The following is a 27,724-nucleotide window of genomic DNA, read 5'->3' as shown; positions in this document are numbered from 1 at the left end:
ACGTCCTTCCTAAGGTTCAGCAATATTCTCTTGTATGTATAAACTTCCTTTTGTTTATTCATCTGTTGATGAAAACCTGAGTAGTTTCCAGAGTTTACCTATTGTGAATGATGCTATATACACAGGTGCACAAAACCTATTTGAGACTTGGCTTTCAATCTTTTTATTTTCCCAGAAATGGAAATGCTGATATGTCATTTCTACATTTTAATCTGGGGATCTGCCATACTGTTTTTAGCAGGCTTATACCATTGTACATTCCCCGTGATAGTGCACAAGGTTCTCAAACATTCCACATCCTTGTCAGTATTGTTTTCCATCTTTGATACTACTAATCCTAATGAGATGGTATGTATGTCTTGAGTTTGATTTGTATTTCCCTAACAACCAATGATGTTGAGCATTGTTACATGCTTATTGGCCATCTGGATATCTTCTTTGGAGAAATGTCTATTCGAGTCCTTTCCTCCATTTTAAAATTGGATTGTGTCTTAGCTTGGGTTGCTAAAACAAAATACCATAAATTGGAAAGCTTAATTCATCAACAAACATTTATTTCTCACGGTTTGGGAGGCTGGGAAGTCCAATATCAAGGCACTGGCAGAGCCCGTGTCTGGTAAGGGCCTGCTTCCTGGTTCAAAGATAGCTATCTTCTCATTGCACCCTCTCATGGTGAAGGGCAAAGCTAGCTGTCTAGGGACTCGTATCAGGAAACTAATCCCAATTACGAGGCCTCCATCTTCATGATGTCCTCCAGTCCTAAAAACCACCAGAGACAGGGCCTCCAAATACCATCACAATACGGGGATGGGGGTGGGGGTAAGGTTTCAACATATTAATCTGAGGGGGCATACACTCTCAGCCAAAACATTACACCTCCGGCCCCCAAAATCCATGTCATCACATGTAAAATATATTCATCTCATCCTAAAGGCCTCAAGTGTCTCAGTTAATTCCAGCATGAAGCCTAATGTTTAAACTCAAACTCCAAAGTGTCATCTCAATATCACAAAACTCAGATATGGATGAGATTCAGTTCATGCTGAGGCAAAATCCTTCTTCAGCTCCGAACCTGTGAAAACCAAACTAGTTGTGTATTTCCAAAATACGAGACAGGCATAGGATAGACATTCCTATTCCAAAAGTGAGAAACAGGAGAAAGGGGTGAGCTCCCAAACAAGTCCGAAACCCAGAAAGCAAACTGAAGACCTTCCATATTCTTTGGATATGTAGATACTTGTAGAACTGTCCTCCACTATGCATTTTCACAGGTATTCGAAGGTTCTGTGATAAATGAAAGCTTTCCCACATTCCTTACATAAGGTTTATCTCCATTATGAGCTCTTTCATGTCTTTGAAAGGAACTGGAATAACTGAACGTTTTCCCACACTGCTTACATTCATAGGGTTTTTCTCCAGTATGAGTTCTTTCATGTATTCTAATGGAACTGGCATAATTGAAGGCTTTCCCACATTCTTTACATTCATAGGGTTTTTCTCCAGTATGAGTTCTTTCATGTGTTCGGACAGAACTAGGACAGTCAAAGGCTTTACCACATACCTGACATTTATAAGGTCCATCTCCAGTGTGCAGTATCATATGTTTTCTAATCCTTTTAAGAGAAATGAAGGCTTTCCCACATACCTGACATTCATAGGGTTTCTCTCCAGTGTGAGTTCTTTCATGTATTTGAAATGAACTGGGACAGTCAAAGGCTCTACCGCATACCTGACATTTATAAGGTCCATCTCCAGTGTGCTTTATCATGTGTCTTCGAACGCTTGGGAGAGAAATGAAGGCTTTCCCGCATTCCTTACATTCATAGGGCTTCTCTCCAGTGTGAGTCCTTTCATGTGTTCGAACATTACTGGAAGAACTGAAGGTTTTACCACATTTATTACATTCATAGGGTTTCTCCCCAGTATGAGTTCTTTCATGCTTTCGAACGTAACTGGGAAAAATAAAGGCTCTCCCACATACCTTACATTTATAAGGTCCATCCCCAGTGTGCCTAATCATATGACTTTGAAAATTTGTGAAAGAAATGAAGGCCTTCCCACACTGTTTACATTCATGGGGTTTCTCTCCAGTATGAGTTCTTTCATGTATTCGAAATAAACTGGGGCGGTCAAAGGCTTTTCCACATTCCTGACATTTATAAGGTCCATCTCCAGTGTGCCTAATCATATGTCTTTGAAAACTTGGGAGAGAAATGAAAGCTTTTGCACATTCCTGACATTCATAGGGTTTCTCTCCAGTGTGCGTTCTTTCATGTATTTGAAATAAACTGGGGCGGTCAAAGGCTTTCCCACATTCCTGACATTTATATGGTCCATCTCCAGTGTGCTTAATCATGTGCCTTCGAACACTTGGGAGAGAAATAAAGGCTTTCCCGCATTCTGGACATGCATAGGGTTTCTCACCAGTGTGAGTTCTTTCATGTCTTCGAAAGGATTGACAAGAACTGAAGGCTTTCCCACACTGCTTACATTTGTATGGTTTCTCTCCATATTCCTGATAGTCATAAGGTTTGTGTCCAAGGTGAGATCTGATGTGTCTACTAAGGGATGAATGATGCATGAAGACTTTCCCACACAAACTACATTCACATGGTCTTACTATAGTAGGAATTTTCTTGTTCAGATTAAGATTGAGAATCTGACTGAAGGCTTCTCCACATTGATCATATTCTTTACTTTCACTGAGTCCCTCTTCCGTATGATTGCTGGAAAAAACAGAAAGCATGATTTAATGGCTTGTGACTTTATATTTATTAATAGTTTTTCGACTTACATTTTTACCATAATCGGGGAAAGGGTTAGGTTTTCAGGCCTGTATGAATTGTTTGAAAGTGAAGAGATGGAATGCTCTGCAAGAGGGCTCGACAGTGGCTATTATCAAAAAAGTGATATTCATATATACAGTTTCTTAATACTATTTCCAAGTGAATGATTTTGCAACACTAAACATCTATGTCACACTTTTTCTTTTTCTGGTGAAAAAGTTGTAGGAATAAATAAATTTGAAGCTGGGCTTACTGGTTTGTTTCCTTATTTTTAAAATTTCATGACATGCTAAGAAGGGGACATTGCTTTCTCTTGTCAGTGCAAATTACCTTAAAATTCTCCCCTGATTTTTGTACCAATCTTCAATGCTCTGGTCTTCCCATTTTTTTCCTAAAATATAGTCAGAAAAAAATCCTTATGAACGGATAGACATTACAGAAAAATGACTAGATTCTAAGTTCATGATCAGGTGCAAACAACCCTGATTTATTCACCCAAGTATTTCCTTTTCCACATTTGACATCATGAAACAGCGTTAAAGAGCAAGAAATACTTCTTCTCTAATTGACTAAGAGAAGGAATGATGACATCCTTACCTACACAGGCCAGGTTTCTAAAGGTTTCCCGCATCACATCTCTGTAGAGTTTCTTCTGGGAAGGATCCAGCAAAGCCCACTCCTCAAGTGTGAAGTTCACAGCCACATCCTCGGAGGCCACTGAGTCCTAAAACATCCCAAATATGCAACGCAGGAGAAAGAATGAGATGACAGTACAGGGGTGTAAACCCAATTCATAAAAGTTCACAAACGGCTAGGTGCAGTGGCTCATGCCTGCAATCCCAGCACTTTGGGAGGCCAAGGCAGATCACCTGAGGTCAGGAGCTTGAGGCCAGCCTGGTCAACATGGTGAAACCCCATCTCTACTAAAAATACACTTAATTAGCTGGGCATGGTGGCGTATACCTGTAATCCCAGCTACTCAGGAGGCTGAGGCAGGAGAATTGCTTAAACGAGGGAGGCGGAGGTTGCAGTGAACCGAGATCACGTCACTGCACTTCAGCCTGGGTGACAGAGAGAGACCCCATCTCAAACAAAAAACAAAAAACAAAAACAAAAACAAAAAAAACAAGTTGACAAATGATGTGGCGGTCTCCAAACATTTATTTTATGATAAATAAATATGGTTGTCAGAATTCTGTCTACATTCACTTTCTCATAAATTTAATTGCCCCATGAAAATACGCAACTGAGCTCTACATTTTTACTGTAGTCACTACAAGTTTTATTGGTCTCTAATGGTAGGATCCAGTTCACCTTGGAGAAACAAATAAAATGCTATACAAAGAAAATAAATTTTGGCTGGGCCCGGTGGCTCACGCCTGTATTCCCAGCACTTTGGGAGGCCCAAGCAAGCAGATCACGAGGTCAGGAGTTTGAGGCCAGCCTGACCAACATGGTGAAACCCCATCTCTACTAAAAATACAAAAAAATTAGCCAGGCGTGATGGCGCACGCCTGTAATCCCAGCTACTCGGGGGCTGAGGCAGGAGAATAGCATGAACCCGGGAGACAGAGGTTGCAGTGAGCCGAGATTGTGCCATTGCACTCCAGCCTGGAGGACAGAGAGAGACTCTGTCTCAAAAAAAATTTTAAGATCATCATTCCTTCTGGGAAAAACTTCCATTTCCTTTCATGTCTCACACCAATCAGCATTCCATGAAACACAGGGTAGGCCAGATGCAGTGGCTCACACCTGTAATCCCAGCACTTTAGGAGGCAGAGGCAGGTGGATTGCCTGAGATCAGGAGTTTGAAACCAGCAACCCAACATGGTAAAACCCTGTCTCTACTAAAAATACAAAAAGTCCCCCAGGCATGGTGGTGGGCGCCTGTAATACCAGCAACTTGGGAGGCTGAGGAAGGAGAATCGCTTGAGCCCAGGAGGTGGAGGTTGCAGTGAGCCACAACTGCACTCCAGTCTGGGTGACAAGAGCAAAACTCTGTCTAAAAAAAAAAAAAGAAAAAGAAAAAGAAACACAGGATAAAATCTGAAAAAGGTTCCCATGAATAAATACATACACACTGAAGAAGTGGAACAATTTTCTTCTGTTCCCTTCATCAAACAAGAGAGGCCAGAAGGCCCATAGAAATCCACCTTCTGACAAAATCCAGCTGATCATACTTTCCTGAAGGATTCCAAGCCATTAGACATAACAGATCAAGTTGGCTGAATGAAAATATTCCTCTGTAAAAGTATTCATTTTAACCTGCATGTATAATATTTGTTATAGACTTACTGATTCCTTTGACTCTATCCCATTTCACTAGGCTAGGAAGCTATTGGGAAGATACGACTCAGGTATGAGGAAGAAGGTATGGCAACTTAGGCAGCACCCCCTCACCCAGCAAAATCCCCATAGTCATGAACGTCAAGGGCAGTTTCCCACCTATTTTTACCTTATATATGCACACATACTAAGAAGACAAAATGGCAGAGGAGTTTTTTCTGGCAGATATATAACAAGGTACCCTATGCCTTGCTAACCTTGAGGAACAGGTTAAGAGTTGCAATTTCTGAGGGATTTCATTGAAGTCCAGATGGTTTGATGGTGAATTTGACCATGATTATAAAACACATGAAGGGATCAGCAGTGCTTTTCTCCAAAAGAACATAAAATCCTCTTTCTCAAATTTCAAGAGGAAATGATTCCTGACCAGTCACTGTGCGATATTACATTGTGTAATGTCAAGGCAAAATCAAATAAGGAGAAAGATGGGTTCTTTTGGTTTTCTTAGAAATGGGAACTTGCTCTGTCATCCACACTGGAGTGCAGTGGCATGATCATAGCTCACTGAAGCCTTCATCTCCTGGGCTCATGTGATCCTCTCTCCCGAGCCTCCCAAGTAGCTAGAACTATAGTCACAAGACACCACGCCTAGCTAATTTTTAAATTTTTTATAAAGATGGGGTCTTACTTTGTTGCTCAAACTGATCTCAGATTCCTGCCTCAGCCTCCCAAAGTTCTAGGATTACAGGTTTGATCCACCATACCTGACTGGAAAGATGGGTTCTCAGAAGAATGAAACGTCCTCAAGATAACCTCTTACAAAATATTTTTTAAATTCTATAAATCCCCTAAAGACTGTTGAAAAGTCAACAAAAAGTCCTTCTCTAAATGTAGCAGGAATAATGAATATCTGACAATGGTCAAAGTCTTCTGAACAACAACATGATAGCTTCCCTAACCTTTTTTTTTTTTGAGGCGGAGTCTTGCTCTGTTGCCCGGGCTGGAGTACAGTGGCCGGATCTCAGCTCACTGCAAGCTCCGCCTCCCAGGTTTACCCCATTCTCCTGCCTCAGCCTCCCATGTAGCTGGGACTAGAGGCGCCCGCCACCTCGCCCAGCTAGTTTTTTGTATTTTTTAGTAGAGACGGGGTTTCACCGTGTTAGCCAGGATGGTCTCAATCTTCTGACCTCGTGATCCGCCCGTCTTGGCCTCCCAAAGTGCTAGGATTACAGGCTTGAGCCACCGTGCCCGGCCAGGTTCCCTAACCTTTAACAAGAATTCTGAATACTGGCCTGGCACAGTGGCTCATGCCTGTAATCCCAACACTTTGGGAGGCTGAGGCGGGAAGATCACTTGAGTTCATTTGAGTTAGATCATTTGAGTCAGGAGTTTGAGTCTGGCCTGGGAAACATGGTAAAACCTCATCTCTACTAAAAATACAAAAATTAGCCAGGCACGGTAATGCGTATCTGTTACCCCAGCTACCTGGGAGGCTGAGGCAGGAGAATCACTTGAACTCAGGAAGTGGAAGGTGCAGGGAGCCAAGATCGTGCTACTGCACTCCAGCCTGGGTGACAGAGCAAGACTCTGTCTCAAAAAAAAAAAAAAAGAAAGAAAAGAACATAGGAGAGCCATGGTAGGCACTGGGGAGAAAAGACCACATATCTTACAATACCACAGAAGGCCACAACCCCAGCCAGGACCAAAGGCTCACTAACAAATCATATGATTACAGAATATGTCACCTCCAGGTAAAATGCTCAATTAAAGCCCAAGAAGGAAGGTCAGAGACAAGACAAAAAAAAAAAAAAAAGCAAGGGCAACTGATAGAAAAAAGTAAAAAATGCGGTAGATATTAATACAACTACTGATAATCACTCCGAATGTCAACGGTCCAAATATAATTAGAAGACAGATACTGTTATAGTGGATTTTAAAAACATAGTATGTTGGCTAAAAGGAAACCACTTTAAATTCAAAGACACACATATTAAAAGTAAAGGGATAGAGAAACATATAAAATGCTAACATTAATTAAAAGAAACATGGCATAGCTATCTTAATATCACAAAGTACACTTCAGAGAAAGGAAAAAACACAGAGATAAGCCAGATGCAGTGGGGCATGCCTATGGTCCCAGCTACTTAGAAGGCTGAGATGGAGGATTGCCTGAGCCCAGCAGTTCAAGGATATAATGCGCTATAATTTATTGTGAATAGACACTGCATTCCAGCTTGGGAAACAGTGAGACCTTCATCTACACAAAAACATTTTTTTAAAAAATTTTTTTAATTAACCAGTTGTGGTATCACATGTGTAGTCAGCTACTTGGGAAGCTGAGGGAGAAGGATTGCTGGAGCCCAGGAGTTCAAGGCTGCAAAGAGCTGTATGATCACACCACTGCACTCCAGCCTGGGTGACAGAGTGAGACTCTGTCTCTAAAAAAAATTAAAATTTTAAAATAAATAAAAATAAAGAGATATAAGTGAGCATCACATAATGATAAAGGACTCAACATGCCAAGAAGACCTGACAACCCGTAGTGTGTGTTTGCACAACGCCTGGCCCATATCATAACTCATGCAACTGACTTGAACTTATTTCAGTAAGCCGTTATGGTGATGAATGAGGTCTTCAGCAGGAGATTGGGAAGAGAACAGAAAGTTCCATCCAATGCCTTGTTTAGGAGCCCAGCACTGTATATTCTGAGAAGTTAAACTAGGGCCTTGGTTACCATCAGTGCTGTCTGGAACTCGGACATAGATGAGTATCCTTGTATTGTGGACTTCATATAAGACATTTATTGGCCGGGCGCGGTGGCTCACGCCTGTAATCCCAACACTTTGGGAGGCTGAGGCGGGTGGATCACCTGAGGTCAGGAGTTCGAGACCAGCCTGACCAACATGATGAAACCCTGTCTCTACTAAAAATATAAAATTAGCTGGGCATGGCAGCACATGCCTATAATCCCAGCTATTTGGGAGGCTGAGGCAGAAGAATAGCTTGAACCCAGGAGGCAGAGGTTGTGGTGAGCTGAGATCGCGCCATCGCACTCCAGCCTGGGCAACAAGAGCAAAACTGTGTCTCAAAAAAAAAAAAAAAGACATGTATACCTTGATTTCTATTTTAGGTATCTGACATTAGAGACACTCAAAGGTATCTTACCATAAACAGGAAAGTCTTACACAACCGCTACAGTGTGTAAACCTTAGAGCAGATGGAACCCATTTTTGGCCAGTGTTAAGATGACTGCCTCATGTTTGGTCAAGCAGGCTAACCCTTGGATCTGTATATCACAGACTTCCCAGTTAAGTGATGAAAAGCAGCAACTCTCCACTGGCTCCCTTGGGTACGCGTGTGGTAATGTCATCCATGCAAACTCCCTACTGCTGTTCACTCAATTACTCTAATAATTATTTTCAATCATCTAATTTATACTGGGCCACAGTAACTTGTTTAACTGGGGATAAAGGTCCACGAAATTCTATCTTGGCAAGCCACTTTGTAACAGTCAAAGACTTGATTTATTTTTTATCATTTTAGAGTAACCCTGCTTAGTACAGGGTATCTTAGGACAATGGGTACTTTGACCATGGTTAATTGAAACAAGGCAATAACTCCGATGGTTAAGACAAGGCATATCTGTTTATCCTCTATTTTATATTCATTACTCAGATTACAGGGTTTACCTTGCTTAAATTTAGTGGGATCACCAGGTATAAGTGTAATTTGCACTTTACGTTGATTAACAGCTTGAAAGATTAATGAGCACATTACAGCAGGTATTAATTCAGAACCTACCTTGTGGGCCAGGTGTGATGGTTCACCCCTGTAATCCCAGCACTTTGGGAAGTCAAGGCAGGTGGATCACTTGAGGTCAGGAGTTCGAGACCAGCCTGGCCAACATGGTGACACCCCGTCTCTATTAAAAATGCAAAAATTAGCTAGGCATGGTGGCAGGTGGCTGCAATCCCAGCTACTCGGGGGGCTGAGGCAGGAGGACTGCTTGAACCCGGGAGATGGGAGGTTGTGGAGAGAGCCGAGATCGCGCCACTGCACTCCAACCTGGGTACAGAGTTTTCTCAAAAAGAAAAAAAAAAAAAAAAAAAAGAACCTACCCTGCTGAGGGAGGGAGTCCCCTTTTATCTTTTTAGCTGTGTAAATATTTTTAGTGTATTTGGATTTCCAATTGGGTAAAATTGTGAACCTTTGTTTCAGTATTCATTTTTCCCTTTGCTTCCCTCTTTGGTCGTTGGTTTTGTTTATCTTTAGATATACATCAGGGATGGCGAAAGGAGCTATCCTGTCTACCCTAGTATTTGCATGTTTTCCCCCCGCACCGAGCCTTACATCTGTATCCTCAGGGTCATGGACCTCCTCCAAGGCAGCGATGGTTTTACAAAGTTTAAAGGACTCCAGGATTAACTTGGGTTTGAACTACTCCCTTTCCTGTGCCACAGGGTTATATCTGGATGTTGTCCCCTATAACACCAAGAGTAAGGATCCTTGTGGTGACAGAGGCACAGGCAGTGGCAGCAGCAGCACTTAAGGGTGCTGGCAGCCCTCTGATATTATTATTTTGTTTTGAGACGGAGTCTTGCTCTGTCACCCAGGCTAGAGTGCAGTGGCGCAATCTCAGCTCACTGCAAGCTCTGCCTCCCGGGTTCACGCCATCCTCCTGCCTCAGCCTCCCAAGTAGCTGGGACTACAGGTGCCCGCCACCACACCCAGCTAATTTTTGTATTTTTAGTAGAGATGAGGTTTCACCGTGTTAGCCAGGATGATCTCAATCTCCTGACCTCATGATCCGCCCGCCTCAGTGCAAGGATTACAGGCATGAGCCATCGTGCCCAACGGCCTCTGATACTATAGTATGGACTCAGCCTACTACGTAATGGCTGCCTTTCCCCTTGTCTTCTTTCTCTTCTTTTCAAATGACTCTTCTGCCGTGTGTAGTGGTTCACACCTATAATCCCTGCACTTTGGGAGGCCAAGGCAGGAGGACTGCATGAGCCCGCAAGTTTCAGGTTACAGTGGGCTATGATGGTGCCACCGCACTCCAGTCTGAGCAACAGAGTGAGGCCTGGTTACCAAAAAAATTTTTTAATTAAAATAATAACTGTTCTTTCAGATAAGAGTCAGCACCCTGTAGAGGGCACCAGAATACAGCAGCACTCACATCTTCGTCCTAAAAGACACGGGTCCAGACCAAGACACACAATCTACGACCACCTTAAGGAAGGCCCCAATCCTATATTCCCTTCCTAAATGTCAAGGAATTATCAAACTGCCAACTCGGGCTAGTTACAGACCCAGACTTGCTGGATCTCAACAATACAATAAAAACAGAGCAGGACAGTTCGAAGCAGGAGTTCCCTAAGAAGCAGCAGCTCAAAGTGCGTGCCCAATGTCAGGCAGCAGAGCAGAGGAGCCAGCGGACACAGACCCCTCCGTGTGGTGGTCAATGTCCAGACATCTTCACAGCACCGACTGCAGAGATGTGGTTCTGACGTTGACACTGATGACGGAGTGTCTCACACAGGCTGAGAGGGCATAAAAAGGCTTATTACTCTCATGTGATTGAGGTGTCTGGGGAGAGTAGGGCAGGCCCATCAGGCAGGTGTGAAATGGTTTGAGAACAGGGGAAGCTGCCTGGCCTGGGTATTTACTGTGTTGGGGTTGGGGCTGGATGACAGTTCCATGGACAGACACCAGAAGACAGAACCCCAGGCTTCCTTGAAAGCTGGTCCAGGTGTGGGCACAAGGGTAGAAGGGGAGGGGGAGGTTTTAGCTCTCAGCAGACAACCATTAAACACTGGAGTCTGACTACTCATTACTATAACAAAGGCAGGAAAGAAAAATATACATTCCCAGTCACTTGTTTTTATGTAAACAGTCACAGGATGCACAAAAAATGATCAAAAGTGGTTATTTGGGGGTGGCTGGACCAAGAGGACTACAGTAGACCAGAATTTGCTGGCAGGAAGTCATCTAAAATTAAAACTGTCAAGTGTACACTTTATACCAGAAGGGTATTTCTTTCCAATCAGTCTTTGCACGTGTCCCTGGAGAACTTTGAAATGTGTGAGAGCATGATATCTTTAAGGCAACTGCCTTTTTTTTTTTTTTTTTTAAGAGACAGGGTCTAGCTCTGTCGCCCAGGCAACACTGACTAAGCTAGGATTGTACAGTGGTGCAATAGCTCACTGCAGCCTGGAGCACCTAGGTTCAAGTGGATCCTCCCGCCTCAGCCTCTGGAGTAGCTGGGACTACCGGCACAAGCCACAAGGCCCACTTATTTATTTACTTGTTTGTTTTGTAGAGACGGGGTCTTGCCATGTTGCCCAGGCTGGTCTCGACCACCTGGGCTCAAGCGATCCTCCTGCCTTGGCCTCCCACAGTGGTGGATTACAGGCGTGAGCCATCGCATCCAGCCCTGAAGTCTTATTCTCATTGGTAAATACAAGAAAAACAGTAACAGATTATATAGATCTGGAATGAACCTGGAAACTCCTAATACTTTTAATAGATGGTTTTTAGTATATTCAGAGATACATGCAATCATGATCACAATTTTCATCACCTCAAACATAAGCCCATGTACCTTTTACCTGTCAATCTCCTACCTTCCCATCTTCCTCCGCCAATCCCCAGCCCTTGATAACCAGCAATCTTTCGGTCTCTGTAGATTTTCCTATTATGGACTTTCATACAATCAGAATCATGTCATGTAGTATTTGTGACTAGTTTCATTATAGGTTTCTCGAGTCACATCCGTGCTGTAGCATGCATCCCCACTTTGTATTTATGGTAGAATTATATTCCACTGTATGGATATCACATGTTTTGTTTATCTATCATCCAATGATGTATTACAGTCAGCCCTCCATACTTGGAGTTTCTGCATCCTCAGATTCAACCACCCTCTAAACAAGTACTACGTAGTTAGGTCTATGATGGTTAGGTACATACTGAACATGTATGGATTTTTTCTTCTTGTCATTATTCCCTAAACAACACAATATAACAACTATTTACCTAAAATTTATGGTGTATTAGGAATTATAAGTGAGCTAAAGATGATTTAAAGTATACGGAAGAAATGTTTTCTAGGCCAGGTGCGGTGGTTCACGCCTGTAATCCCAGCACTTGGGGAGGCTGAGGCAGGCAGATCACCTGAGGTTGGGAGTTCAAGACCTTCAAGGAGAGCAGCCTGACCAAGGAGAAACCCCATCTCTACTAAAAATACAAAATTAGCCAGGCATGGTGGTGCACGCCTGTGATCCCAGCTACTCGGGAGACTGAGGCAGCAGAATCACTTGAACCTGGGAGACGGAGGTTGCGGTGAGCCGAGATTTCACCACTGCACTCCAGCCTGGGCAATAATAGTGAAACTCCGTCTTAAAAAAAAAAAGAAAATGTTTTCTTAATTTCCATTTTGGGTTGTTCAGTGACAATGTATAGAAATAACAGATTTTTACAGATTCCATTTATATCCTACCAATCAGCTTAATTCATTTATTACTTCCTTTTTTTTTTTTTTGAGACTGAGTCTTGCTCTGTCGCCCAGGCTGGAGTACAGTGGTGTGGTCTCAGCTCACTGCAACCTCCACCTCCTGGAGTCAGGCAATTCTCTTGCCTTAGCCTCCTGATTATAGGCATGTACCATCAGAGCCCAGCTAATTTTTGTATTTTTTTTTTTAGTAGAGATGGGGTTTCACCGTGTTGGCCAGCTGGTCTCGAACTCCTGACCTCGTGATCCGCCCACCTCAGCCTCCCACAGTGCTGGGATTACAGGCGTGAACCACCACACCCGGCCCATTTACTACTTCTAAGTGTGTGTGCGGGGTGGGGGAAATTTCTTCCATGTTCTACATGTAAGATCGTATAATCTACGAAGAGGAAAAAACTTCCTTCTTCCTGTCTAATTTTGATATCTTTTCTTTTTCTTGTCTAATTACTCTAACTAGAACACCCAGTACTATGTTGAATAGTAGTGCTGAAAGTTAACTAAGTCTCAACAGATTTTTTAAAATAGAATAAAAAGGCCGGGGGGTGGTGGCTCACGCCTGTAATCCCAGCACTTTGGGAGGCCGAGGCGGGTGGATCACAAGGACAGGTGATTGAGACCATTCTGGCTAACACAGTGAAACCCCGTCTCTACTAAAAATACAAAAAAATTAGCCGGGCGAGGTGGCGGGCGCCTGTAGTCCCAGCTACTCAGGAGGCTGAGGCAGGAGAATGGCGTGAACCCAGGAAGTGGAGCTTGTAGTGAGCTGAGATCGCGCCACTGCACTCCAGCCTGGGTGACAAAGCGAGGCGAGACTCCATCTCAAAAAAAAAAAAAAATAGAATAAAAAAAATCCTAAGTTAAAATATAAAATTACTGTATAATACACACTTAACATATGACTATACATTTACACTGTTAATACATAAAGTAAAATATAAAATAGTATTAGCTGGGTGCAGTGGCTCACACCTGTAATCCTAACACTTTACAAGGCAAAGACAGGAGGACTGCTTAATGCCCAGGAATTCAAGGCCAGCCTGGGCAATATAGTGAAATCCTGTCTCTATTAAAAAAAATAAATTTGGCCAGGCACAGTGGCTGACGCCTGTAATTGCAGCACCTCAGGAGGCCAAGGCGGGTGGATCACGAGGTCAGGAGTTAAACACCAGCCTGGCCAAGATGGTGAAACCCCGTCTCTACTAAAAACACAAAAAAATTGGCCGGGCATGGTGGTAGATGCCTGCAATCCCAGCTACTTGGGAGGCTGAGGCAGAGAATTGCTTAAACCCAGGAGGTGGAGGTTGCAGTGAGCCGAGACTGCACCACTGCATTGGGCAACAGAGCAAGACACTGTCTCAAAAAAAAAAAAAAAAATTAACTAGTCAGGTACGGTGGCACAAGCCTGTAATCCCAGCTACTTGGGAGGCTGACACAGAAGGATGCTTGAGTACAAGAGATCAAGGCTACAGTGAGCTATGATTGTGCCACTACACTACAGCCTGGGCAACAGAGCAAGACCCTGTCTCTAAAAAAAATAAAAAAGTATTAACTTTAGTTAATAATAATGTTGTTGGTTCATCAATTTTTATCATCATGAGATGTAATGCTGGTTCATAATCACAACTAATACACCACACTAAGGCAGTATGTTAAAAAATAGGGGAAGTAGGCCAGGTGTGGTGGCTCACGCCTGTAATCCCAGCACTTTGGGAGGTTGAGGCAGTTGGATCACCTGAGGTCAGGAGTTCAAGACCAGCCTGGTCAATGTGGCAAAACCCCGTCTCTGCTAAAAAAATACAAAAAAATTAGCTGGATGCGGTGGCGCCTGTAATCCCAGCTACGCTGGAGGCTGAAGCAGGAGAATCCCTCGAATCCAGGAGGCAGACATTGCAGTGAGCTGAGATCGCACCACCACACTCCAGCCTGGGTGACAGAGCGAGACTCTGTTTAAAACAAACAAACAAACAAACAAACAAACAAAACAGGGGAAGTAAGGAGAAGGGGCTCTGTAATAGCTCCTAAATTTTTCTGTAAACTATGAACTAAAAAAGCAAATAAATTAACATTTCAGGGAAGATTCATGATTGTGTAAAACAGAAAGCTGGCTGGGCACAGTGGCTCACGCTTGTAATCCCAGCACTTTGGGAGACCGAGGCGGGTAGATCACAAGGTCAGGAGATCGAGACCATCCTGGCTAACACTGTGAAACCCTGTCTCTACTAAAAATATTTTTTAAAATAGCCGGGCGTCGTGGCGGGTGCCTGTAGTCCCAGTTAATCGAGAGGCTGAGGCAGGAGAATGGCGTGAACCCGGGAGGCGGAGCTTGCAGCGAGCTGAGATCGTACCACTGTACTCCAGCCTGGGTGACAGTGCGAGATTCCATCTCAAAAAAAACAATCAGGCCGGGCGTGGTGGCTCAAGCCTGTAATCCCAGCACTTTGGGAGGCCAAGACGGGCGGATCACGAGGTCAGGAGGTCAAGACCATCCTGGCTAACACGGTGAAACCCCGTCTCTACTAAAAAATACAAAAAACTAGCCGGGCGAGGTGGCGGGCACCTGTAGTCCCAGCTACTCAGGAGGCTGAGGCAGGAGAACGGCGTAAACCCGGGAGATGGAGCTTGCAGTGAGCTGAGATCCGGCCACTGCACTCCAGCCTGGGCGACAGAGCGAGACTCCGTCTCAAAAAGAAAAAACAATCAAAAAAAGAAACCCATCTCTACTAAAAATACAAAAAAAAAAAAAAAAAAGCTGGGCAAGGTGGCACACGCCTGTAGTCCCAGCTACTTGGAAGGCTGAGGCAAGAGAATGGCATGAACCCAGAAGGCGGAGCTTGCAGTGAGCCGAGACTGCGCCACTGTACTCCAGTCTGGGTGACAGTGCAAGATTCCATCTCAAAAAAAAAAAAAAAGAAAGAAACCCCATCTCTACTAAGAATACAAAAAAAAAAAAAAAGAGCCAGGCAAGGTGGCACACACCTGTAGTGCCAGCTACTTGGGAGGCTGAGGCAGGAGAATCTCTTGAACCTGGGAGGCAAAGGTTGCAGTGAGCCAAGATCGCGCCACTGCACTCCAGCCTGGAAGATAGAGCGAGAATCTGTCTCAAAAAAAAAAAAAAAAGAAAAAACGAAACGAAACAAACCTGACATTCCATAGTACATACAATATAACAATATAACAGCACTTGAATAAGATTCATTCGAAAATAAAATACATAATTGACTGGCTTAAAATAAAATATATTGACATAAGTAAGGTTAAATACACAGGTTAAGAAAAGCAAGGAAATTATAATCCTTAACACTGGTCCCATCTGGAAAGAGACTGGATGATTTGGCTTCTAGGAATCATTTCAAGTGGGGCACATGATGAGAAGACTTCAAAGTAGTGGCCTGGCTGTCATTAGATTGACATTCCCTTTACAATTTTTTTTTTCTTTTTTTTGAAATGGAGTCTTGCTCTGTCACCCAGGCTGGAGTGCAGTGGCCCGATCTTGGCTCACTGCAAGCTCCACCTCCTGGGTTCATGCCATTCTCTTGCCTCAGCCTCCCGAGTAGCTCTGACTACAGGCAGCCGGCACCACGCCTCGCTAATTTTTTTGTATTTTTAGTAGAGACGGGTGGGGTTTCACTGTGTTAGCCAGGATGGTCTCGATCTCCTGACCTTGTGATCCGCCTGCCTTAACCTCCCAAAGTGCTGGTATTACAGGCATGAGCCGGGCCCCTTTACAATGTTTCAGCTGACTGTGCAACTGTTTTATGTAGTTTCCTCAAATGCAAGATGTTTAGTAAGTTTCCACAATGGAAACTCAAAACACAAATAAATCTCAGTGTACTCCGAATTTTGAGCATCAAGCCACTGAAGTAAACATTTAAAAGATAGCATAGGGCCAGTGTGGTGGCTCACACCTGTAATCCCAACACTTTGGGAGGCCGAGGCGGGCAGATCAATTGACATCAGGAGCTCGAGACCAGTCTGGCCAACATGGTGAAACCCCGTCTCTATTAAAAATACAAAAATCGGCCAGGTGCGGTGGCTCACTCCTGTAATCCCAGCAATTTGGGAGGCCGAGGCGGGTGGATCACGAGGTCAGGAGATTGCAACCAACCTGGCTAACACAGTGAAACCCTGTCTCTCCTAAAAATACAAAAAAATTAGCCAGGCGTGGTGGCAGGCACCTGTAGTTCCAGCTACTTCCGAGGCTGAGGCAGAAGACTGGCGTGAACTCAGGAGGGGGAGCTTGCAGTGAGCCGAGATCACATCACTGCACTCCAGCCTCGGTGACAGAGTGAGACTCTGTCTCAAAATAAATAAATAAATAAATAAATAAATTTTTTTAAAATGTCAGCCAGGTCTGGTGGCGGGCACCTGTAGTCCCAGCTACTCGAGAGGCTGAGGTAGGAGAATCGCTTGAACTCAGGAGTGGAGGTTGCAGTGAGCAGAGATCATGCCACCACACTCCAGCCTGGGCAACAGAGATGGAGGGAGGGAGGGAGGGAGGGAGGGAGGGAGGGAGGGAGGGAGGGAGGGAGGGAGGAAGGAAGGAAGGAAGGAAGGAAGGAAGGAAGGAAGGAAGGAAGGAAGGAAGGAAGGAAGGAAGGAAGGAAGGAAAATAGCATAGCCCCAGCCTCGGCAATGTGGCAAAACCCTGTCTCTACAAAAAAAAGAAACACAAAAATTAGCTCGGCATGGTGGTGTGCACCTGTAGTTTCAGCTACTGAAGAGGCTTGAGGTAGGAGGATCACGTGAGCCCAGGAAGTCTAGGCTGCAGTGAGCCACAATTGCACCACTGCACTCCACCCTGGGTGACGGGGGTGAGACCCTGCCTCAAAAAAATAGCTGGGCACAGTGGTTCACGCCTGTAATCCCAGCACTTTGGGAGGCTGAGATGGGCGGATTACCTGAGGTCAGGAGTTCGAGACCAGCCTGGCCAACATGGCAAAAGCCCGTGTCCGTTAAAAATACAAAAAAAAATTAGCTTAGCGTGATAGAATGCACCTGTAATCCCAGCTACTTGGGAGGCTAAGGCAGGAGAATTGCTTGAACCCAGGAGGCGGAGGTTGCAGTGAGCCAAAATTGCGCCATTGGACTCTAGCCTGGGGGACAGGGTGAGACTCTGTCTCAAAAAAACAGAAAAGATACATCAAATTAGGAAGCACTACATGGAGAAATGGCATACATCCTTAGAAAAGAGGCTGAATATTACCATGATTTATGCTTGAGCTCTCCCAAATACAGTGCTTTATTAAATTCCATAAAATTCACAACCAGGTTTGCTTGGTATGTTATTAAACTTAAGAAATGCTATTTCTTGCCGGGCACGGTGGCTCATGCCTGTAATTCCAGCACTTTGGGAGGCTAAGGCAGGTAGATCACCTGAGGTCAGGTGTTTGAGACCAGCCTGGCTAACACGGTGAAATCCCATCTCTACTAAAAATATAAAAATTAGCCAGGCATGGTGGCGGGCACCTGTAGTCCCAGCTACTTGGGAGGCTGAGGCACAAGAATGGCTTGAACCAGGTAGGCAGAGGTTGCAGTGAGCGAAGATCAAGGCACTACATTCCAGCCTGGTTAACAGAGTGAGACTCTGTCTCAAAAAAAAAAAAAAAAAAAAAAAAAAAGGTTTAAGAACTACTTCTAGGCCAGGCGCACACACATGGAATCCCAGCATTCTGGGAGGCCAAGGTAGTAGGATTACTTGAAGCCAGGAGTTCAAGATCAGCCTAGGCAACATAATGAGACCTCAACTCTACTAAAAATTAAAAATTAGCTGGGTGTGATGGCATATGTCTGTAGTCCCAGCTACTCAGGAGGTTGAGGCAGGAGGATCGCTTGAACCCAAGAGTTACAGGCTGCAGTGAGCCATGATCACGAAAGTGCAGATCACGCCTGGTGACAGAGAGAGACCATCTCAAGGAAGAAAGGAGGGAAAGAAAGGGAAAGGAAGAAATAAATAAATAAAAGAAAAAAGGAAAGAAAGGAAGGAAAAGAAAGAAAAAAGGGCCAGGTGCAGCAGCTCCCACCTGTAATCCCAGCACTTTGGGAGGCCAAGGTGGGTGGATCACCTGAGGTCAGGAGTTTGACACCAGCCTGACCAACATAGTGAAACCCTGTCGCTACTAAAAATACAAAATTAGCAGGGCATGGTAGCACATCCTGTAACCCCAGTTACTTGGGAGGCTGAGGCAGGAGAATCACTTGAACCCTGGAGGCAGAGGTTGCAGTGAGCCAATATCATGCCATTACACTCCAGCCTGGGCAACAAGAGGGAAACTCTGCCTCTAAAAGCAAAGAAGGGGCCGGGCGCGGTGGTTCATGCCTGTAATCCCAGCATTTTGGGAGGCTGAGGCGGGTGGATCACCCAAGGTCAGGAACTCAAGAACAGCCTGGCCTAAATGGTGAAATCCCGTCTCTACTAAAAATACAAAAAATTAGTCAGGCGTGGTGGGGTGTGCCTATAATCCCAGCTACTCGGGAGGCTGAGGCAGGAGAATTGCTTGAACCCAGGAGGCGGAGGTTGCAGTGAACTGAGATCACACCACTGCACTCCAGCCTGAGTGACTGAGTGAAACGTCACCTTAGAAAAAAAAAAAAAAAAAGAAAGAAAAGAAGGAAGGGAGGGAGGGAGGCAAGAAGAAAAGAAAAGGGAGGGGAGGGGAAGGGAGGAGAGGGGAGGGGAGGGGAGGAGGGGAGAGGAGAGGAGAGGAGAAAAGAAGGCCACTTCTAAAAAACTGAAATAGCTGGGTGCGGTGGCTCATGCCTGTAATCCCAGCACTTTGGGAGGCCAAGGCAGGTGGATCACAAGGTCAGGAGTTGGCCAGGCGCGGTGGCTCAAGCCTGTAATCCCAGCACTTTGGGAGGCCGAGACGGGTGGATCACGAGGTCAGGAGATTGAGACCATCCTGGCTAACACGGTGAAACCCCATCTCTACTAAAAAATACAAAAAAAAATAGCCGGGCGAGGTGGCGGGCGCCTGTAGTCCCAGCTACTTGGGAGGCTGAGGCAGGAGAATGGCGTGAACCCGGGAGGCGGAGCTTGTAGTGAGCTGAGATCCGGCCACTGCACTCCCCTGGGCTACAGAGCGAGACTCCGTCTCAAAAAAAACAAAAACAAAAACAAAAACAAAGTCAGGAGTTCGAGCCCAGCCTGGCCAACACAGTGAAACCCCGTCTCTACTAAAAATACAAAAAATTAGCCAGGTATGGTGGCACACCTGTAGTACCAGCTACTCGGGAGGCTGAGGCAAGAGAATCCCTTGAACCCAGGAGGTAGAGGTTGTGGTGAACCAAGATTGCACCACTGCCCTCCAGACTGGACAACAAAGTGAGACTCTGTCTCAAAACAATTAAAAAAAAAAAAAAAAACTGAAATAGAACTCAAATATCTAAAAACAGCAAAGACTTTGTACAGTACACAGTTAGGAAATGTTACAGCCTGAATCTGTGTGTCCCTCCCAAAATTCATATACTGAAATTCTAACTCCTAATGTCGCTGTATTAGGAGGTGGCATCTTTGGGAGGTTATCGGGATTCGAGATCATGAGGGTGGTGCCCTCATAAACGGGATTAGCAACCTTAGAAATGACGAGAGACAGCTTGCTTCCTCTCTCCTCTGCCTTGTGAGGATACAATGAGAGATGATGATCTGAAAACCTCAAAGCAGGGCCTTACCAGATACTACATCTGCCAGCACCTTGGACTTGGACTTCCCAGCCTCCAGAACTGCAAAAACTCAATGTGTGTTGTTTACGCCACCCAGCCTATGGCAATGTATTACAGCAGGCCCAGGTGACTAAGACAGTATAGCACTTTCTCAACCATACATCAGGGTTGAAATAATTAGGACATTATGGCAGTAGCAGAGAGATAGACCAAAGAAATATGGGAAATTCTGAAACCAGGGCATCTAGGTAAGGTATGTGAACCTATGACAGAGCAGATATGGTCAGTCAGGGATAGAAACGATGGATGGTTAAACCCCAGGCGCAGGGATAATCCATCTTCTGTCCATCATCCCCACACAATGTTGTGAATTCAGTGTAGAGCTGTCTATTGCAGTGAATTCTTAAAATTGTATGTTACCTCAGAAGCCACTGTGAATATGGTATTAACTTTCTCATACTAGAAGCAGAGCTTAGTCACCCTTAATACAGTTTCCAGTTCTACGCCTCCTCCCATTTCTTCCATGTGGTCAATCCAGTTACCTGCCTTACACAGCCACCTCCCTGTGACCACCACCCCATGAGACGGCTAGATACAAACTGCTACAAATCATCCAACTGACCCCACACAAGGAATGCACAGAGAGGCTGCAGGGACCACCTCTCAGTCACCATGTGACTCCACGGAATTCCCATCTGCTTGCTCTAAACTCACCAACAAGAACTCCCAGAGTCTCCAATAAAGGCATCTGTCCAGATTCCTCTGTCTTGTTTCCTGGTTAGTTGTGTATGTCAGGTCCTAAACAGCCACCCTCTTCCTATTGGCCTACAAGGAGAACTATCCTTTCTCTCTGGGATCTATTACCTAGCAGCCTGTTTCACCCACAGTTCACAAGGAAACCCACATTCAGAAGGTTCAACAAGCCTGAGGACCATTCATGTGAAGATGTGGCCCACTCCTAAGAAATGAGTGAGGGAGCCGGGTGCGGTGGCTCATGCATGTAATCCCAGCAATTTGGGAGGCCAAGGCAGGCGAATCACCAAGTTCGAGACCAGCCTGGCCAACATGGAGAAAACCCCCGTCTCTACTAAAAACACAAAAAATTAGCCAGACGTGGTGGCGCATGTCTGTAATCCCAGCTACTCGGGAGGTTGAGGTAGGAGAATCGCTTAAATCTGGTAGTCAGAGGTTGCGGTGAGCCAAGATCGCACCACTGCACTCCAGCCTGGGCAACGAGAGCGAAATTCCATCTCAAAAAAAAAAAGAAAGAAAGAAAGAAATGAGTGAGGGAAACATTCTGGGAGCTCCACACACCCTACTCTCCTCTCCTCATGATGTGATTCATGGTCTCAATTCTCACCAGTGACCAGATGTTTACCTGGAGTCAGTTTAAAGTTCTGACCTCTGGTGTCTTCTGTGACACCAAAAGTGTAAACACTGACCAGTTTTAACACTAGCTAGGTGTCTAATAGTTCAGTTCTGACACCATTCAGAATTAGGACGGACCCTACAAGTTCAGGGCTCAGTCTCCCAACATGCCAGTTCACATGCCAGTCACAAGCCACAGGGCCACCCACACTTCTGAACAACTGTGTACAAATCATGAGCTCCCATAATCTCCTCCTCGGGTTCAACAATTTGCTAAAACTATTCAAAGAACTCAACAAAACATGTTATACTTAAGTTATACAAAACTTAAGTGTAACTCGGGAACAGGCAAATAAGAGCTGAAAAATGGCAGGGAAAGGGGAGTGGACAGGCTACGCTCCTCATCTTGGAGTGCACCACCCTTCCAGCACATCAATGTCCTCATCAACCTGGAAGTACTCTCCGAATGTCTTTGCTCAAACATTTTTACATAACTCAATCTCCAGTCTCCACTCTTTCCTGAGGTAGGGACTGGAGCTAAAAGTGACAACCCTCTAGCCATGGGTTTGGTCTTTCTGGTGACCAGTCTCCACTCTGAAAGTATCCAGGGGTTCCACAGTCGCCTCATTAGCTTAAAACTCAAGTATGGGCCGGGCGCGGTGGCTCAAGCCTGTAATCCCAGCACTTTGGGAGGCTGAGACGGGTGGATCACGAGGTCAGGAGATCCAGACCATCCTGGCTAACACGGTGAAACCCCATCTCTACTAAAAAATACAAAAAACTAGCCGGGCAAGGTGGCGGGCGCCTGTAGTCCCAGCTACTCAGGAGGCTGAGGCAGGAGAATGGCGTAAACCCGGGAGGTGGAGCTTGCAGTGAGCTGAGATCCGGCCACTGCACTCCAGCCTGGGCGACAGAGCAAGACTCCGTCTCAAAAAAAAAAAAACTCAAGTATGGTCTGAAAGGGGCTTGCTGTGAATAACAAAACACACTCTACCTATCACTTAGGAAATTCCAAGGGTTTTTAAGATCCCTGTCCCAGGAACTGCAGACAAACACCAAATATATTTATTACACCACAGAAGCAAATACACTCTTAAATTCATAAACCTTTTCTCCAGCAGAAAGAAATCAAAGGTGTCTTTCTCTAAGCCTGACGCTCACAGATATTTGCAGAAATTACACTCTGACTAAACCAACTCTGTGGATACAAAACCAAACTGCTGACAATGTTGAATTTTACCCAAGCTCTATAATCCTACAGAATAGCTATGATTAAAACACTCTCCGCGACCGCAGCCCTTGGTGTTCCAGAGAAGCAGGATACTGGGGGGGGAAAAAAACCTTCCTATTACTAATTTAGATGTCCTTTACTTTACCCGTAAGAAAGCCAGACAGGTGGCTGGCCACGGTGGCTCACGCCTGTAATCCCAGCACTTTGGGAGGCCAAGGCGGGTGGATCATGAGGTCAGGAGACCGAGACCATCCTGGCTAACACAGTGAAACCCCGTCTCCACTAAAAATACAAAAAAAATTAGTTGGGTGTAGTGGCCGGCGCCTGTAGTCCCGGCTACTCGCGAGGCGGAGGCAGAAGAATGGCGTGAACCTGGAAGGTGGAGTTTGCAGTGAGCCGAGATCACACCACTGCACTCCAGCCTGGGCGACACAGCAAGACTCTGTCTCAAAAAATAAAAAAAAAAAAAAAGAAAGCCAGACAGACTTTCCAAATTCCCATTGTTTACTTCATAAATAATTGGCTGGACAGTTTTGTCTTCACTGATCAGTCAGAACAAAATATCTGTAAATCCAACCTTTGGTTAAGTTTCTCTCCTTTCAGGCCCTGAACTTTGACCCACCCTCCACAGCCTAAGGAAGCATCCACCCAACCCCTCCTTTATGAATCATCCTAAGAACAGACTAACCTCAGGAAAAATATTCTCTGATCTAGGATCCGATTTTGCACTTTCCACTCTGCCCTCTCCTCCCACCTATTCCTAATCGTATTTGTTCCCTCCTTATGAATGAAAAACTTTTTTAGGGGAAGAGGAGGAGGAGAGACAGGGTCTTGCTCTGTTGTCCAGGCTAGGGTACAGTGCCAGAATCATTGTTCACTGGAGCCTTGATCTCCTGGCCTCAAGGGATCCTCCCACCTAAGCCTCAGCTGGGACTACAAGGGTGCACCACCACGCCCAGCTAATATTTTTTTTTTAGTTTTGTAGAGAGGTGGTCTTATTATGTTGTCCAGGTTAGTCTCAAACTCCTGACCTCAAGCAATCCTCCTGTTTCGGCCTCCCAAAGTGCTGGGATTACAGATGTAAGCCACCACTTCCACCAGAAAAGCCTTTTTCTGCCTAACCTCTATGATGCTTGCAGATCTTGTATCTACTGCTTTCCCCCTTTCGTTATACTCCTTTCACATAAAGTCACTTTTTACCTAACTCCAGATCTCTTGAATTTGAGGATGTCTAGAAACAGCTCTCTCAAATCATAAGAGCCCATGGTTTATTGTTATTATCTGAACAATAACAATTACAACCTCAGACAGGGTGTCACCCTCCCAATTATACCTATGTGTGTATCCTCTGCTTTCCAGAGGTCTGTAGCTTCTCTCAGCATAAAGGACTCCTCCCCTGGTTGGAGTGATCAGGCTGGGATGCCTGCAAGTTCTACCCAGGAAGAACCAACTAACTGGGACTTCAATGACCTCCCTTTGCAGGCTCTAAGTTTGGAGTCACTCTGAGGCACACTTGGCCTCACACCTCTGCTTCGTCAGACAAGACTATTCACTTACTTTTTTTTTTTTTTTGAGGCGCGATCTTGGCTCACCACAACTTCCACCTCCCACGTTCAAGCAATTCTCCTGCCTCAGCCTCCCGAGAAGCTTGGATTACAGGCATGCCACCATCATGCCCAGCTTCACTTACTTTTAAAGAAGAAAATATCAGGGCCGAGCAAGGTGGCTCACGCCTGTAATCCCAGCACTTTGGGAGGCCGAGGAGGGCGGATCACAAGGTCAGGAGATGGAGACCATCCTGGTGTTAACAAAAATACAAAAATTAGCCGGGTGTGGAGGCAGGCGCCTGTAGTCCCAACTACTCGGGAGGCTGAGGCAGGAGAATGGTGTAAACCCAGGAGGTGGAGCTTGCAGTGAGCTGAGTTTGCGCCACTGCACTCCAGCCTGGGCGACAGAGCGAGACTCTGTCAAAAAAAAAAAAGAAAATATCCTGTGTTTGAAAAATGCAGCAAAATCACTCAAACTCACTGTTTATGTATGTAGGAGGAAAAGAAACTGTAAGACATTTGTATTCTATAGCTTAAACATGAAAAGCACAAGTATTTATCCCTTTCAGATAACAGAGATGTCACATTACTATTACTTCCATGACAACTTCTCTAATATTTAAAAGTCCGATAGGACTTAGCATCAATCACCAAAGTCCAGATGAAAAGATACAGAACAGTTATCTATTATGACATAATACCTTGCAAAGATGACATTTTAGAGAATCTCTGTATTTCACCAATTTATCTACTACACTTTTTTGTGGAAATGTATTCATTTCTCTGTAGCCATAATGGAAGACTGAATTTCCCTATTTCTCCGAGATTCTTATCCCCAGTAGCATTCTCAAGGCTAAGTCCTGGGATTGATCTGAAATCACCCAAAAGAGACCTGAGAAACCTACCACACATGTTGTGGGGAAGAAACTACATAAATAAGAATTTTTTTTTTTTTTTTGAGACGGAGCCTCGTTCTGTCGCCCACGCTGGAGTGCAGTGGCGCCATCTCGGCTCACTGCAAGCTCTGCCTCCCGGGTTCACACCATTCTCCTGCCTCAGCCTCCCCAGTAGCTGGGACTACACATAAATAAGAATTTTTAACAACTTGAATGTAAGACTAGATCATTGTTTTTCCTCAAATCTACTTTCTGCCTGTTTGTAAACATTTTATCTTGTCTTTCAAGCACTACTGATGAAATACATTTTACATTTAATGAAAAACAGGATCAAATAAGCGAACAAATCTTTGTAAGGGTTTACAAACCCAGGGAGAGGCAAAGCCGACCTGGAATACAGACATTTATCTGATTCCAGTGTCAGGTGAGGTCACCCTATCACCTAGGACATCTCCCCAGCCCCATCCTGGCTCACTGAGTGCTCAGTGACCAACCTCCCTGAAGACAGTGAATTGTGCCCTGCTCAGTCTGCCCCAAGCGCATTTTAACTTTCAGGTTCTTGCACCATTTCAATGGAGTGGGTTTTCCTTCTCCTTTGAGATAGTTTTTCTCCCTTCACTAGACTAAAATAATCCAGAGGTCAGGAATCATTTGTGTCTTTTCCTCTCAGTAACAGCCTAAGATTGGCTAACCATCAATGTGTCCCTAAGGAATGGAAACTGCGGTTGAGGAAGAAAAGCTGAGTGTCCCAAAGGGTAAACTTTTCAGAGGAAGGGGATACCGGGAGACACCTCCCACCTCAGGGCATCCAGCTGCTCCCGTGAGAGGCCCACCCCTACACCTTAAGCTGTCCTCTGGGAGGAGTGACCCAGGCATTGATAATCACTAGATCCTCCAAGAGAAGTGGCAGCTGTGGGTATCTTGGGTCAGGTCCAGGCAGTTCTGAAAATCAGGACCAGGAAAAGATAAAGGGCCACATCACCGTGTAAAGTTTCCAAAGGGGAAACTCCACCCAAAGACATTCTGATTAGGCACGGGGGCTTAGGAAAGATAAAAGGAGGAACAGCACAAAAATGTTCTACCGCAGAGTGTCAGGTTCTTATTCTCTGCTTCCCTCTCAGGTTACAAGTACACAAACAAGAGGCCAAGCGCAGTGGCTCACGCCTGTAATCCCAGCACTTTCGGAGGCCGAGGCGAGCGGATCACCTGAGGTCTGGAGTTTGAAACCACCCTGGCCAACATGGCGAAACCCAGTCTCTACTAAAAATACAAAAAGTAGCCGGTCTTGGTGGCGCATGCCTGTAATCCCAGCTACTCGGGAGGCTGAGGCAGGAGAATTGCTTGAACCCGGGAGGCGGAGGTTGCAGTAAGCTGAGATCTTCCCACTGCACTCCAGTTTGGGCGACAGAGTGAAACTCTTGTCTCAAAATAAATAAATAATCCACAAACAGAAAACAAATCCTTTCAAAATAGGATGGTGAAAGAAACTATAAACAACTAAAATACAGTGTCTGAAATGCAGAACAAAAACCAGTTGATAATGTTGTGATTTGGAGAGGGGTCACCTTTGGGAATGCGGGGAAGGAACCTGAAATTTAGGCATTTATTCCCAGCCCTAGAAAAAGCTAGGCTTAAAAAAACTGGAGTCGTAGGTTTGAGACTCTTTTTCCAGTACGTTTGGAAGACTCAGAGGGAGACAGTCCCCCGGAAAAAAAGAGGATGGACTGGGAAGCCCACAGCCCACAGCTCCTCCCATGCACGAACCCTACACTCGAGACGGGATTCCTCCTTGTGACCCTCCCGTGTCCCAGCAAAATCGGGGTAGAGGCGGGGCTGCCGGCGCGGAGCTGCCCAGGAAGGGATCCCGGGCCGGGGCCGCAGTCGCCGCGCAGGGACGGGACAGGACGCCTGGGGTACCTGCTACGGCCCAGCCCCACCTTGTGGCCGAGGGGACAGAGGGCCGAGCTGCGCCCGGGAACTCGAGTCCCAGACCCTGGAGTCGCTGCAGGGAGGCCAGGGACCTTCCACAGCCGGTTCCGGCCGGTTCCCACAAGCCCCTCCCCCAGTCTCCAGACGCCCGGCCCCGCACACGCACCATTTCCTGGCTTCCAGGGTGTCCCGGGGTCCTGCCTACGGCTCTCTCCGGCCTGTGCAGGTCCCAGCACGCCAGACGCTGCGGTGGAGCCACCCGGGCCACTGGAGAAGCGGAGACCGGAACCCAAACGCAGCGGACGCGAAACAGGAAGACCCCGCGGAGTTGTTGAACGTTGCCCCCCGTCCCCCCTTGCAGAGTTCCTGATTGGATGGTTTGAAGGTCCCCGCCCCAGAGCCCCTGATTGGGTGATGATCCAAGTCCTGCCCCCTTGGCACTGAGTGACAGGAGAAGCAATGCGATATGTGGCTGAGTAAAGACAGATTGACAGGGTCTTGGCCACTGC

The 27,724-nt window shown here is 45.6% G+C and overlaps 4 protein-coding genes across 4 annotated transcripts in view; 1 reads left to right on the top strand and 3 right to left on the bottom strand.

Annotated features, from left to right (window-relative positions):
• Window positions 1-1,901, bottom strand: part of LOC126942481 (zinc finger protein 44) — a 414,080-nt gene extending 412,179 nt beyond the window's left edge. The window contains exon 1 of the mRNA XM_050770089.1: window positions 1,819-1,901. Within this exon, the coding sequence (XP_050626046.1) occupies window positions 1,819-1,866 (48 nt within the window). The 5' untranslated portion in view covers window positions 1,867-1,901. The remainder of the gene's footprint in view (window positions 1-1,818) is intronic.
• GET3 (guided entry of tail-anchored proteins factor 3, ATPase) overlaps window positions 1-27,724 on the top strand; it is a 422,808-nt gene that overhangs the window by 206,921 nt on the left and 188,163 nt on the right. The gene's annotated exons all lie outside the window — the stretch shown is intronic.
• LOC126942542 (zinc finger protein 709) overlaps window positions 1-27,724 on the bottom strand; it is a 143,994-nt gene that overhangs the window by 38,425 nt on the left and 77,845 nt on the right. The gene's annotated exons all lie outside the window — the stretch shown is intronic.
• Window positions 534-27,577, bottom strand: ZNF564 (zinc finger protein 564). The gene is made up of 4 exons (XM_050770389.1): window positions 27,382-27,577; window positions 3,384-3,510; window positions 3,117-3,177; window positions 534-2,726 (listed from the first exon to the last, which is right to left on the bottom strand). Exons 1-4 carry the CDS (start codon window positions 27,382-27,384, stop codon window positions 1,256-1,258), a joined length of 1,662 nt encoding a protein of 553 aa, XP_050626346.1. The 5' UTR covers window positions 27,385-27,577; the 3' UTR covers window positions 534-1,255.

The sequence above is a fragment of the Macaca thibetana genome, chromosome 19 (genome assembly GCF_024542745.1).
Source record: "Macaca thibetana thibetana isolate TM-01 chromosome 19, ASM2454274v1, whole genome shotgun sequence".
Taxonomy (NCBI): Eukaryota; Metazoa; Chordata; class Mammalia; order Primates; family Cercopithecidae; genus Macaca; species Macaca thibetana.
The sequence above is the reverse complement of the archived record's forward strand: the minus strand, read 5'-3'. Positions and strand labels throughout refer to the sequence as shown.